The sequence below is a fragment of the Heterodontus francisci genome, chromosome 8 (assembly GCF_036365525.1).
Source record: "Heterodontus francisci isolate sHetFra1 chromosome 8, sHetFra1.hap1, whole genome shotgun sequence".
NCBI classification, from domain to species: domain Eukaryota; kingdom Metazoa; phylum Chordata; class Chondrichthyes; order Heterodontiformes; family Heterodontidae; genus Heterodontus; species Heterodontus francisci.
This window is the reverse complement of record NC_090378.1, coordinates 55847157-55860938: the sequence shown is the minus strand read 5'-3', so window position 1 is coordinate 55860938 and position 13782 is coordinate 55847157. Positions and strand designations below refer to the sequence as shown.

The window sequence follows — 13782 nt, the reverse complement described above, 5'->3', positions numbered from 1 at the left end:
AATTTTAAAATTCAAAAGCCACTGCAATCAATTACAGTGTAAAAAATTACATAGGCTGCAGAGCCAAAACACTGATGAAAACATAGCATTATAAATTCAAAGGGCTGGGGCTTGTGAAAATACAAACCTGACAGATCTGATCGTAAAACAGACTCTAAACCACTAATATTTTCCACTAACTATTTAGGAAACAATTTGCAAAGCTGAAATTGAGGGGAGGGGTGGATTTCACTGGAATATGATTTGCTTATATAAATATTTTTTAAAATGCAAAGCCTTTCAAGTTGCTAACAGCAACAGGCAGGAGATCTTTCTTCAGAAATAGAGAGAATTCAGATTGTGTTGCGATGGGTTTGCATGGAACAGTAGCTGAATTACAAGCTCTGGGGAAGACATTCCTGTTGCACCACACAGACCAAATAGTGACAAGCTCCTATTCACAACCATTCAACATCTCAGCCACAGCTTTCTCCAGATTTCCTTCCCCTCTGCCTCTTAAATAGAAAATATTTGCCGCTTAATTTGAATTTACGAGCAGAGGGGCAAGAAATTCCAGAAAATGCATATTTTTGGGAGCTCACCAAAAGCCTTGGAAATAGGAGTGGTGCAGTCCACTGGACTGTACATTTGAGCGCCTAACAGAAACAATAATTTTATAAATACAGGCTGCAAAAGACCATTAACGATCTTTTTATGAAGAAAAATAATTAGTTATCTTTTCCTTTAAAAAAATGACAAAACAAACTTTTCCACCAGTCTTCAAAGGATTTGTGGCATGCTTCTAAATTGCAACTGACAGCAAGCACTAAAGCCAGAGTGCAATGCCAGAGCGTATAGTAATCTAATCAGAAACCACGCTGGTTTGGCCGAGTTCCACTAACTCATGTAACGTTTGTTAGGCTGTTGTCCAATTTCTCTGAAACGCTGTAAATATTATTCAAAAACAACAAATTTCTGAGGGTTCATCCAGTGCCAACTTCACATTAGTTTCATTAACTATAATGATGTGTGCACATTTAGGGGCACAGCAGCCACGTCAACAATAGCCTATGGTTCCTATGGTTTACATGAGTTTGCTTCATTAAGCTAGCTTGATATGAGCCAAAAGATTATGATTCAATTCAAAGTAGATACAGAAGAAAATGCAAACAGATTTGACAAGCTTCTATATTCAGCCATTCCTTCTTATACTTGATAATAAACTTGCAATTAGCTGTTATAAAACTTTTAAAATAACCTGGAACATTTTTTCCATCCCAATTGATCCTTTCTCTGCACTCATTTTGACAAGATTGAAAACGTCAATAAAATAACAGCTACAGTTCCTTACTTGGGACGTATCGTGATTGAAGATGACGGCATTCAAGTCCCCACAGTTGTAGTGTTTGATGAGGTCCTCTGTTGTGTAAGGGGCCTGCAAACTGCCTGCTCGGAGGCTCTCGTGTTGCAGTAGGGTTTGGTTTAAAGCAAAGAGGACCTGTAATGACACAAGAATAAAATATTGTGAAGAACACAAGAGTTGGAAATAGATGGAATTTACAACAGCGGGGTTTGGGGCATGTAACAATTTAGAGACAGACATATTCAAAAAGGATTTAATTATGAAGTTGTGTTTCTACTTTAAATAGGCAAAACATGTATAATGTGAAAAGTTATGCAAAGAATTAGCCAAGCAGAGATCCCATATGAGTTCCAAGTAGCTTAATTCAGGAACCATTTCGCCCGACATATAATTTTCTCCTCTCTTCACCAAAAGATGCCAGGCACTGACCACCCCTTTGTATACCACCCAAGTGTCTAGTCTTCAAGAGTGAGCACAGAGAGTGAGGTTTTGAGGGGAGGGGTTACTGGACTGTAGGGTGTCTTACATTCCTATTTGCTGTCTGTACCCAATGATGTAAAACTGCTGGTCTCGTTATAATATGCTATCTCTACACCTTCTAAGCACACTATTCCAGAATACTCTGTAAAAATAAATACAATATACTTTCAACACCGTCTTCAATAAAGTATAAAAAGCAATTTGGGTCCTAATATTTCAACAGCACAACTATAGCAAAGTGGGACCTCCATCCACTTTCAGGTAGCTGACCCCCCCACCATAAATTGCAGGTTCATCTAATTTATATAAGCAAAGCTGTGAATGCTGTCTAAATACAAGTTAACTACAATACATCTAGTACATCAGTGGAGCAGAAAATTGTGCAGTTGTGGTACCAAGATCCCAAATTCTCCATGAACAGCAGGCAGCTGGAAAATACCTGCAGGGTGTAAGTGAAGGGGGAGGGTTATTAGGAGCTGAGGGATTGGGAGTGGATGCTTGTACGAGAAGCCAGAGAAGTGATAAAGCAAAAGCAATTAAAATATGCTGCTGTTTAAAGGGGAATTGCAGTATTGAAGGAAGCAGGCAATACAGGGAACAAGGACAGCAACCACATTGAAGAAATGAGTGGCAAACTTAGAGTCATAGAGATACAGCACTGAAACAGGCCCTTCAGCCCACTGAGTCTGTGTCGACCAACAACCACCCATTTATGCTAATCCTACATTACTCCCATATTCTCCTACCACCTACCTACACTAGGGGCAATTTACAATGGCCAATTTACCTATCAAACTTCAGTTATCTAGACCAGCTCTTAAAATAGATATGGAACAGAAGAAGAATCGTATTCGATTTCAGGAGCTGGGGACCTGCCAAGAATGTGGAGTGCAATTTTTGAGAGGTGGTTATGGCAGTGAGTGTCACCACCTTGACTCACAGGCCACCTTTGCACTGCTGGAAGAAATTTAAATGACCTCACCAGGACAGCCAAGATAAGCCAACTGCTCCCCTGTATATGTGTCACTTTCATTCATTATCCTCAGTGCTAGAAGTATCAGAGCTGAAAGTGGGACCTGACAGTCAGAATTGGAGATTGCAGCCCATGGCTTCCAAGTCTATTGACTTACATTGTTAGCACTTTGCTCTAAGTAGAAAGATGCTCGTTGAACATTACATTCACATGAAGGCACCAAGGACCATTTCAGAGGACCTGTGACACATGATAAGGGCCACAGTAAAATCCTACATCATTCGCAATGCCAATAAACGAGAAAGATTCAGCACAAACTGTAACTCTGTGCCTCAGTTGCACCTTAAGTTCCAGTCCCTGTAAATTCTATACCCAGCATCTGAAGTTCACCACTTTTAGACCAAAATATATTGAAACTAAAGACCCTTGATACACATTTTGTGTCAACACAGGCGATAAGTTTCAGGTTTTCTTTTAAATCCCAATCTCTCCTCCATAAGTACTTTCCTTTGAGTTTGTTACTGAGGAATTCCATTTTTATAAAGTTTCTTTGATGCATCCTGGAGCTCTTTGAGGTTTCAAGTGCTTCTCACTGCAGTTTCAATTTTCTAAGTCATTTCATTACCTTTTCAGCTCAACATGTTCTCAGGCTTCCACGGCAATGACTTTCAGTTTTTTCTTTAATGTCTGTTGAATATTGCCACTATCTTTACTCTATCTATGTGACTTTGAAACCTCAGCTCTGATAACTTCTTTCTTTTTCACTTCCTATTACATCATTTGCATGTAGTTTGTACTTTCTGTTACTAAACTTAAAGTCTATCGGGCAGTGGTTCTCCCCGCGCTTTTCTACGGTGCTGAAGCTTGGACAACTTATAGATGCCATATCAAGGCCCCAGAGCAACATCATCAACACTGCTGTGGAAGGATCTCATGAATCAAATGGGAGGACAAAGAACAAACATGAGCATCCTCCAAGACGCAGAAATGCCAAGTACGGCCATGAGAATCTCACATCAGCTGAGATGAACGGGAGAATGCTCTACTGAAGACTGCCCAAACAGTTGCTCTACTCAGAGCTACAGCATGAGCCCATTCGCCTGGGAGCCAAATAAAAGTTTTAAAGACGATCTCAAAGTCTCCATGAAAGTTAGCTCCATTAACATCAAAACATGGGAAGCAGATGCCCAATCATGACCAAAATGATGATCCATCATCAAAAATGGTGTCAAGACCTTCGAATGAACAAGAGCAGACCCTAAGAACGGTGAGAGAGATGGAAATAGAGGTCAGCTGCTCAAGCCAATGATCCATCACCGCTTCTCCTGGCTAAAAACGCATGTCCTCGCTGTGAGTGAGCCTGCAAGGCTAGGATAGGGCTCATAAGCCATCTGGCTACCCACAGTCAACACTGATATCTCCCTTCCACCCAGCCATCAGGAAGGAAGGATCAGCCTTGACACAAGGGATTTCTGATGATGATGAGGATGACGATGATGCTTACTGTTAAATAAGCTTGACAAATATCTTTTTCATGAAGATGAAGCACCTTTGACAGCAGAACAGGGATGAAAAGGCAAACAAATCAAATCGGATCCAAACAGATTACTATCTTTACACTTCAAAGAGCTATTCTTTCATATCATCTGAGGCTGTCACTGTTGTGGATTGCCCCATTATTTTTTGGGGCAGATTCCACACAAAACAACAAACAAATAACCCTGCAGACACAGTTCAAAAGTTATACTGTCACAGGCATTTTCAAGCTATGAATGGGGAAGTCTCATACAGGTCTGCAAGAAACCCTCTCATTAGTTGGGTTTTGACATGTTAGTCAGCTACTTTTAAATTTGGGCCTGGTATTCATGACATTGTTGTAACTTGAAAGGGCTGTAACTTTGGTCTGGAAGGGCATCATGGCACCTCAGACAGAGCAGCTGTGGAATGTTCCACCTTGCAGGGTTGCAGCAGAGTAGGTAATTGAAGTAACTTTGTAGGCATAATGCATCCATCCTACTCATGCAAATGATCCCATCCCGATAACGAGGGAGAAGGTCTATGACCATCAGTGTTGGTGGACAGGGCTTTTACTCTGCTACGCTTGTGCTGCTATAATGGGACCCCAGAGATTTGTTTTTTTCTGGGATCTGAACGAGGTCCATATTTCTGCATTTGTGAAGTCAATTCTGATAATATGGTTTGGGCTGTAAGCCTTCTAGAACAACATTCAACTTCAGAGCTTAATCACATATTTAGCTTCCCAAATCTCCGACACAATTGCACAATGTGATGTATACCCAGTACAAAGCCATCAAAGGTTTACTGGATCACTACCATACCGCTCCCGAATTGTGGCATATGCTCTAGAGCAGTGAAACCGCGTGATCTGACTTGTAACATTGCCATTCACCACACCATTGGTGGTCACAAAAAACAAGTCAATCTGTTTTGTTTCAGCTCTGTAGAGATTTATTTAATTCAGTCATTAGTCTTAAGGAGTTTTATTTTTTCTAAAAACTAGTCATAAACTTTCCCCAAACTTGATACAAATACTTCATAATTTGTCTGAAAAGCTTGAGAAGGAGCCAAGATACTTTCAAACAGATTGTGAGATTTGTTATTGAAATCCAGGAAATCTTAGTAACTGGGATATTTATTAAACTGAAGCTGTTCCAAATTAAGCGACATTTTGGAACTTCCAGGAGACAAAGAATTCAAAATCTCTCAGATGATCTATTGGTGTTCCTCAGTCTCCTGCTATAACTTTGAGAGTCAGCTCAGCAGAGCCCCCATGAAAATGGCACAGACTAGTTTGCAGTGGCCCTTCACCATTTCTAGGTTGCCTTCGAAGGAACACAGGCCTGGATTTGATCCCGATGACGGGGGTCCCGGTGGCAGGTCAGAAGGCGGGGGGAGACGCCGCCTTGTTTCTCCATTGGACTCCATTGCAGTTTCACACCTAGCAGCTATTAGCTGCCCGCCATCAGGGACACCGTCCTTTTAAGGGACAAGTTCCCATCTCCAGAGCTGCAGGCCAATTGGAGGGCTGGCAGCTCTGCAGTACAGGCAGCACCACCGGGAGCAGTAACCACTGGTAGTAATGCAGGAGGACTGCAGGGCTGAAGATGGAGGAGACCCTGAGACACACGTAAGTGGGGTCAGGGTTGTTGGGACCAGTCAGGCACTCCCCGGCGACGGGCTTGGGAAGGGAGGTTGGTGAGGGTGGGTGGTTCCTGCCGAGGGGGTGGGGGCAGCCATGGCCGCTAGGGGTTGACCTCTGGCAGGGCCCCTCCGGTGCCAAAGTTTGCCCTTAAAGGAGTGATGACCCCCAATCCCGCTTGTGCTGTCTCCACATGGCGGCAGGCCCCTCCGTCTTCAATAAAATTTGAATGGAGGTGGGAGCCTGCCGTTAAGTGACAATGTAAATGAGCTGCCTTCTCACTGACCCTGCAAATTCTGGAGCACACCATCAAGCACAATTCCAGTGTAACTGTTGGGATCACAACTCAAGCAAACACCATAGCCCCTGGAATGGCAAGAAATAAAAAAACATTACAATCCAAAACTTCTACAGAAGTTTTTCTGATCTCCTGCTGTAACCTCAATGAGAGTAATTCAAATCTCCCTTCCCTCTCCCCCAGGGAAATGGTATAAACAATCATGTTTTGCCTTCTACACTGTGGGAATTCCACCAGTCTTACATTTCAGATCCGTAGAATTCGCCGAGGAATTTCAAGGCCTGTGTATATAAAAGATATACAAAAAGTAGCTTAGCATTTAGTTTGTGGTTTTTTTTATAATTTTCCCTTTGAGGAGAAAAATATTAACATTTCTACTTTATAAATAAATTATTGTATGTTCTTCTTTTGTTAATTAAACTTGCTTAAACTTAGACATAATCTAATGTGGGATACACTACTATTTCCCAAGAGCAAGGTAGATCCCATTGAGCTATTGGTTAATTCCAGTAGGTAAAGTAATTAACAAAAACATTATTCTACTTATTAATAAAGGCCTGTTCCTGAAAGCTCATCGAGACATCATGGTTATATATTCTGAAACGGCTGGAGAGTTGGGACTCACTTGCAGCATGATCAGTTAACAAAATTATTGACTCAGCCACGGACATGGAGTCAATTAATCAGTGTATAAAGTGTACAGCCAACCGAATGCCATCAAAACACAGTCTGATTTAAAACACATTTCTCCCTATACAGTGAGTACCTGGTATAGTTACTGCTTGCTCAAGTAGTCAATGTCTGCCCACACACTTGATGTAGCGATGCAGAGAATCCAGATAGATGTCCATCTGTCAGGTGTGATCTTGATATCTTTCTTTCCCCTTTCACTCTCGCACTCCATCTCTGTGTCAATCCCTATCCCCTCTCTGTAACCCTCTCTCACCCCACTCTCTATCCCCTCTCTGTCCAGCTCTCTCCCCTCTGTGTTCATCTCTCTCCCCTCTCTCCTCCCTCTGTCCATCTATCTCCCCCTCTCACCCCCATCTCTCCTCCCTCTGTGTCCATCCATCTCCCCCTCTCCCCCCCTCTCTCTTTCCTCTGTGCCCATCCATCTCCCCTTCTCTCTCCTCCCTCTGTGTCCACCCATCCCCCCCTCTTCCCCCCTCCCTCTGTGTCCATCCATCTCCCCTTCTCTCCCCTCCCCTCTCTCTCCCCTCTCTCTCTCCCCACCTCCTCTATGTCCATCCCTCTCCCCATCTCTCTCTGTCCTCTCTCTCTCCCCCTCTCTCCCCCCTCGCTACCTCCCTCGCTCCCTCCCTCCCTCTCTCCTTTCTCTCTGTCATGCCCTTTCTCTCTCTCTCTCTCTGTGCCCCTCTCTCTCTGTCCCCATCTCTCTCCCCCTCACCTTCTCCCCTCTCTCTCCCTCCCGCTCTCTCCCTCCCCTCTCTCACTCCCTCCCCCCACTCTCTCTCCCCCACTCTCTGTGACAGTTGCAGAAAGCGGGAACTCTCCCCAGAGCTGCTTTGTGATTGGTCAGATTTTTAAGCCTCAGTTCCAGTTTTACAGCTGACAGGTGCTGGGACCGCGAACAGCAATGTCCGAACTCAGAACAAGTTCATGGTTTTGGGCAGGCTTTTTAAAAAAAAAATCCCTGCCGGAAAACCCGAAACTTGTCCTGAGTTCGGAAGCTGCTGTTCCTGCTTTAAGAGCCAGACAGCTGTGAAACTGAAACTGAGGCTGTGAATTTTTTTAAAGTCAGACTGGCCTGGAACAAAGTCAGTGGGAAATTTCTCATTCCTGACATTACCAGTCATGGACCTCAAAATTTTTACCACGGGCACTGGCATCCATGTACGAACACATTGCCGACCCGAGTACGATCTAAATACAGGAAATGAAAAATCTGGAGTATGAAGGTTTAGAAAAGTCAAAATGTAACAGTGACATTTCATTTTATTTTTCATTTTATCTCCAATTATTTTCCTTTCCTTTATCAAAGGTACTTTTCGCTCGGGCATAGTCCCACAGACCGTGACAGCCTTCAGTACCATGTCCAAGTGGTTATTCTTCACATACATAGAACTGCAGAGAGTATACCAACCAGAAACAGGACATTCAGCCCAACCAGTCTATGCTGGCATTTATGCATCACCTAAGCCTCCTCCCATCCTTCCTTATCTAACTCTGTCAGCATAATGCTCTACTCCCTTCTACCTTATATGCTTATCTAGCTTCCCCACAAATGCATCTAACCTATTTACCTCAACTATTCTCTGTGGTCGCGAGTTCCATGTTCAAGCCACGAAATTGAAATTTTTCATAATTTTAAAGACCTCGATTGGTGACCCCTCAGCCTTCTCTTTTCAAGAGAAAACTATACAGCCTATTAATCCTCTGCTGTTAGGTATAACCTCACAGTTCTGGTGTCATCCTTGTAAATCTTTTTTGTACCCTCTCCAGTGCCTCTTCTTTGGTGTCCTTGTCTCGAGAGACAATGGGTAAGTGCCTGCAGGTGGTCAGTGGTGTGTGGAGCAGCGCCTGGAGTGGCTATAAAGGCCAATTCTAGAGTGACAGACTCTTCCACAGGTGCTGCAGATAAAATTGGTTGCCGGGGTTGTTACACAGTTGGCTCTCCCCTTGTGCTTCTGTCTTTTTTCCTGCCAACTGCTAAGTCTCTTCGACTTGCCACACTTTAGCCCCACCTTTATATCTGCCCACCAGCTCTGGCGATCACTGGCAACTGACTCCCACGACTTGTGATCAATGTCATAGGACTTCATGTCGCGTTTGCAGACATCTTTAAAGCGGAGACATGGACGGGCGGTGGGTCTGATGCCAGTGACGAGCTTGCTGTACAATGTGTCCTTGGGGATCCTGCCATCTTCCATGTGGCTCACATGGCTAAGCCATCTCAGTAGGGTGTATATGCTGGAGATGTTGGCCGCCTCGAGGACTTCTGTGTTGGAGATACAGTCCTGCCAGCTGATGCCAAGGATTCTCCGGAGGCAGCGAAGATGGAATGAATTGAGACGTCGCTCTTGGCTGACATACGTTGTCCAGGCCTCGCTGCCATAGAGCAAGGTACTGAGGACACAGGCTTGATACACTCGGACTTTTGTGTTCCGTGTCAGTGCGCCATTTTCCCACACTCTCTTGGCCAGTCTGGACGTAGCAGTGGAAGCCTTTACCATGCGCTTGTTGATTTCTGCATCGGGAGACAGGTTACTGGTGATAGTTGAGTAGGTGAACTCTTGAACCACTTCCAGAGCGTGGTCGCCGATATTGATAGATGGAGCATTTCTGACCCATGATGTTTGTTTTCTTGAGGCTGATGGTTAGGTCAAATTCGTTGCAGGCAGCTGCAATCCTGTCGATGAGTCTCTGCAGACACTCTTCAGTGTGAGATGTTAATGCAGCATTGTCAGCAAAGAGGAGTTCCCTGATGAGGACTTTCCATACTTTGGTCTTCGCTCTTAGACGGGCAAGGTTGAACAACCCGCCACCTGATCTTGTGTGGAGGAAAATTCCATCTTCTGAAGACTAGAACGCATGTGAGAGCAGCAGGGAGAAGAAGATCCCAAACAGTGTAGGTGCAAGAACACAGTCCTGTTTCACGCCACTCAGGATAGGAAAGGGGTCTGATGAGACGCCGCTATGCTGAATTGTGCCTTTCATATTGTTATGGAATGAGGTGATGATACTTAGTAGCTTTGGTGGACATCCAATCTTTTCTAGTAGTCTGAAGAGACCACGTCTGCTGACAAGGTCAAAGGCTTTGGTGAGATGAATGAAAGCAACATAGAGGGGCATTTGCTGCTCATGGCATTTCTCCTGTAGCTGGTGAAGGGAGAACAGCATGTCAATGGTAGATCTCTCTGCTCGAAAGTCACACTGTGCCTCGGGATAGACACGCTCAGCCTGCTTCTGGAGCCTGCTTAAAGCAACTCAAGCAAAGACTTTCCCCACTATGCTGAGCAGGGAGATTCCAAGGCAGTTGTTGCAGTCACCACGGTCACCCTTGTTTTTATAGTGGGTGATGATATTGGCATCGCGCATGTCCTGTGGTACTGCTCCCTCCTCCCAGCACAGGCAAAGCAGTTCGTAGAGTGCTGAAAGTATAGCAGGCTTGGCACTCTTGATTATTTCAGGGTTAATGCCGTCCTTCCCAGGGGCTTTTCCACTGGCTAGAGAATCAATGGCATCACTGAGTTCTGATTTTTTTTGGCTGTACGTCCAGCTCATCCATGACTGGCAGAGACTGGGCTGCATTGAGGGCGGTCTCAGTGACAACATTTTCCCTAGAGTACAGTTCTAGGTAGTGCTCAACCCAGCGGTCCATTTGCTTGTGTTGGTCAGTGATTGTGTCCCCTGATTTAGATTTGAGGGGGGAGATCTTCATGATGGTTGGCCCAAAAGCTCTCTTTATGCCATCATACATTCCTCTGATGTTTCCGGTGTCTGAGGCCAGCTGAATATGACTGCATAGGTGTTGCCAGTAGTCATTTGCGCAGCACCTGGCTGTTCGTTGTGCAGCGCTTCTGGCTGCTTTAAGTGCTACAGATGTTAACTCGCTGGGGGCTTTCTTGTAGTTCAGCAGTGCAATGCGCTTAGCGGCTATGACAGGTTCCAGATCTTCAAAGTGAGATTGAAACCAGTCTGCATTCTGCTTCACATGTTTGCCAAAGGTGGTCATTGCTGAGTCACAGAGGGCGTCTCTGATGTGGGCCCACTTGGTCTCTGCATCCCCTGTAGGAGTGTTTTGAAGGGCTTTTTCAAGTGAATTTAGAAACTTATGTAACAGCTGGGGATGAGAAATTCTGTTAGTATTGATGCGCGGGTGGCCCTTCGGCTTGGAGTGATGTAGCTTCTTTGGTGTGAGTCTAACCTTGCTGCACACCAGGGAGTGGTCGGTGTCGCAGTCCGCACTGTGGAAGCTGCATGTGATTTGAACGCTGTTTCAAGAGGCTCGCCTTGTGACAATCAGGTCCAGCTGGTGCCAACGATGTGATCTTGGGTGCCTCCAAGAAACCTGGTGACAGGGTTTAGTATGAAAGAATGAGTTGGTGATGCAGAGGTTATGATAGGTATACAACTCAAGCAGTCTCTGTCCATTCTCATTCATCCTTCCAATACCAAAGCACCCAAGGCAGCAGGACCATGAGTCATGGTCGGCCCCAACTCTGGCATTAAAGTCCCCCAGCAGGAACAGATGTTCGGTATTGGGGATGCTACTAATGATATTATGGAGTTCCTCGTAGAACTAGTCTTGAGCTTCAGGTGGGGAGCAGAGTGTTGGAGCATAGATGCTGAGTAGGTGTACTGAACCAGAGGCAGTGAGCAGTCGGATGGACAGTATGCGTTCTGAGCCATTTGAAGGTAGCTCTATCAGGCTGAGCAAAGAGTTTCTGATGGCGTAGCCCACTCCATGCTGTCTTGGTTCTTCAGGATCCCTACCCTGCCAGAAGAAGGTGTAGTCTTGCTCTCTTAGAGATCCGCTCGCAGGGAGGCGTGTCTCCTGAAGTGCCGCAATGTCTACATTGAGTCTACTGAGCTCGTTGTTAATGATGGCGGTCTTCCGAGAATCGTTGATTTGTGTAAGGTCTTCCGACAGGCCAGGACACATAGTTTTGATGTTCCAGCTTGCAAAACGAAGGGCTGGTACCTTCTTTCCTTTTTTTGTCATGCTGTTTGGTGTGATGTTACAGTCCACTTGTCGGGCAATGACCCTGAGCTCCAAGCACCCATTGAAGCAGGTGGACTGCAGCGGGACAGAACCTTACTGACCGGAGGCTGCCCGGTTTGAGGCGGGCAGTAGCTGTCCAGTGAGATGCGATGACCTCTCCCACCGACAAAGGCAACCCGTGGCGCCCAATCTCTATGCCAACTGAGCTGGACTTAAAACCTGTAACTGCTGCCTTCTGTGTTGTTTTGGTCGCTGTGAGGCGACTATGGAGTGACCTCTCCATGGCGCATGCCTGGGCGGATGTATGGAGGTTGTGAGTTGCCCAAGCATCAAAACCCCCCTCTCGGCCTTTCTGGTGGGGTCCAAAGGAGTGCGGAGCACGACGTTTGGCACCGGTATGGCTGCAGGAACTGCCGGAAATGTGCCAAAGGTGACACATGACCGCCTTCAGGGTTCCATTCCGGATTTTCTGTTAGGGTTTACTCCCTTAGCTTTGGTCTCTCCTGAGATGCCCACAAGGCAGTGGGGATGTTAGGGCTCCTGCTCAGGGATAGGTGGATGCCGGTGGGAGGAGGTGGGGGGAAGGGGGTGTGAGGGACAGGGTTGTGGTGGGAAGTGGGTGGGGAACTTTGGACTCCACCAGGAAGGCCAAGAGGGGGGTTTTGACGCTTGGGCAACTCACAACATCCATACATCCGCCCAGGCATGTGCCATGGAGCGGTCACTTCATAGATGCCTCACAGCGACCAAAACAACACGGAAGGCAGCAGTTACGGGTTATAAGTCCAGCTCAATTGGCGTAGAGATTGGGCGCTACGGGTTGCCTTTGTCGGTGGGAGAGGTCATCGCATCTCACTGGACAGCTACCACCCGCCTCAAATCGCACCCCTCCCCCTCGCACCCCCTCCCCAGTGCCTCTAGATACTTTTTATAATATGGTGACCAGAATTGTACAACGCACTCTGTGGTCTAACCAAGGTTCGATACTCTTGATAAGCAAGGGGGTGGAAGGTTATTGGGGGTAGGTGGAAATGTGGAGTAATCAGTTTAGCCATGAAATTGTTGAATGGGGTTGCAGACTCGAAGGACTGAGTGGCATTTTGAATTTCATTTGTCAGTTATATGCCCAATCTGCAAATTTATTGATGTCCTTTTGTAATTTATTACAGTTCTTATCAGTATTGCCTATCCTCCCAGTTTGGTGTAGTCTATAAATTTAGAAATTGTGTTTTTGATTTCAAGCCATTCAACCTAACAAGCTCGTGAACATAGAACCTAGATAGTCAGATGTTGCCTGGACATTCAGCTATGGAAGACATCACAGCCCAACCTGATCCAGTTCTCACCTGGGAGAGGAGAGAGGTAAAATATTTCCTCTGTCCATACAAGTGTATTTTCCAGCAGGAGTTACTGGATTGCGACCAGATGTATGAATTGCGTTGGCCTTTCCCTGTCCTATTTCCTAAACTATGGATTCTCTGGCTCATTGTTATGCCCCTACCACCACTCCACCTAACGGATCACAAACTGAAATGAAAACTGGAATCTACCTGGTCTGCATGGCTCAGGACCATGTATTCTGTCCATCTTAACAATGGACGGCAGCTTTCCGGTGATAGTTAGACCCAATAGGATTCATTGCCCAAAGTGCTACTTTGTCAAATATTACTACAGTCAAATACTTTAACTAATGTGTTTACTGTGAAATTCAGTCAGCAGGGAAGCAGAAAGAAAGCATAAGAATTCCCCACCCACATGGTGAAACATTCCATTTTACAAGCTGGGTTGCTCCACAACTGGCTCAGAATCCTGGACAGACGGATTTGCTTAATGCAAGGAAACA

At 45.5% G+C, this 13782-nt stretch overlaps 1 protein-coding gene across 1 annotated transcript in view; it reads right to left on the bottom strand.

The window, feature by feature from the left end:
* The window catches only part of trabd2b (TraB domain containing 2B), a 509080-nt gene that overhangs the window by 259035 nt on the left and 236263 nt on the right, over positions 1 to 13782 (bottom strand). Inside the window, exon 3 of the mRNA XM_068037170.1 lies at positions 1331 to 1477. Within this exon, the coding sequence (XP_067893271.1) occupies positions 1331 to 1477 (147 nt within the window). The remainder of the gene's footprint in view (positions 1 to 1330; positions 1478 to 13782) is intronic.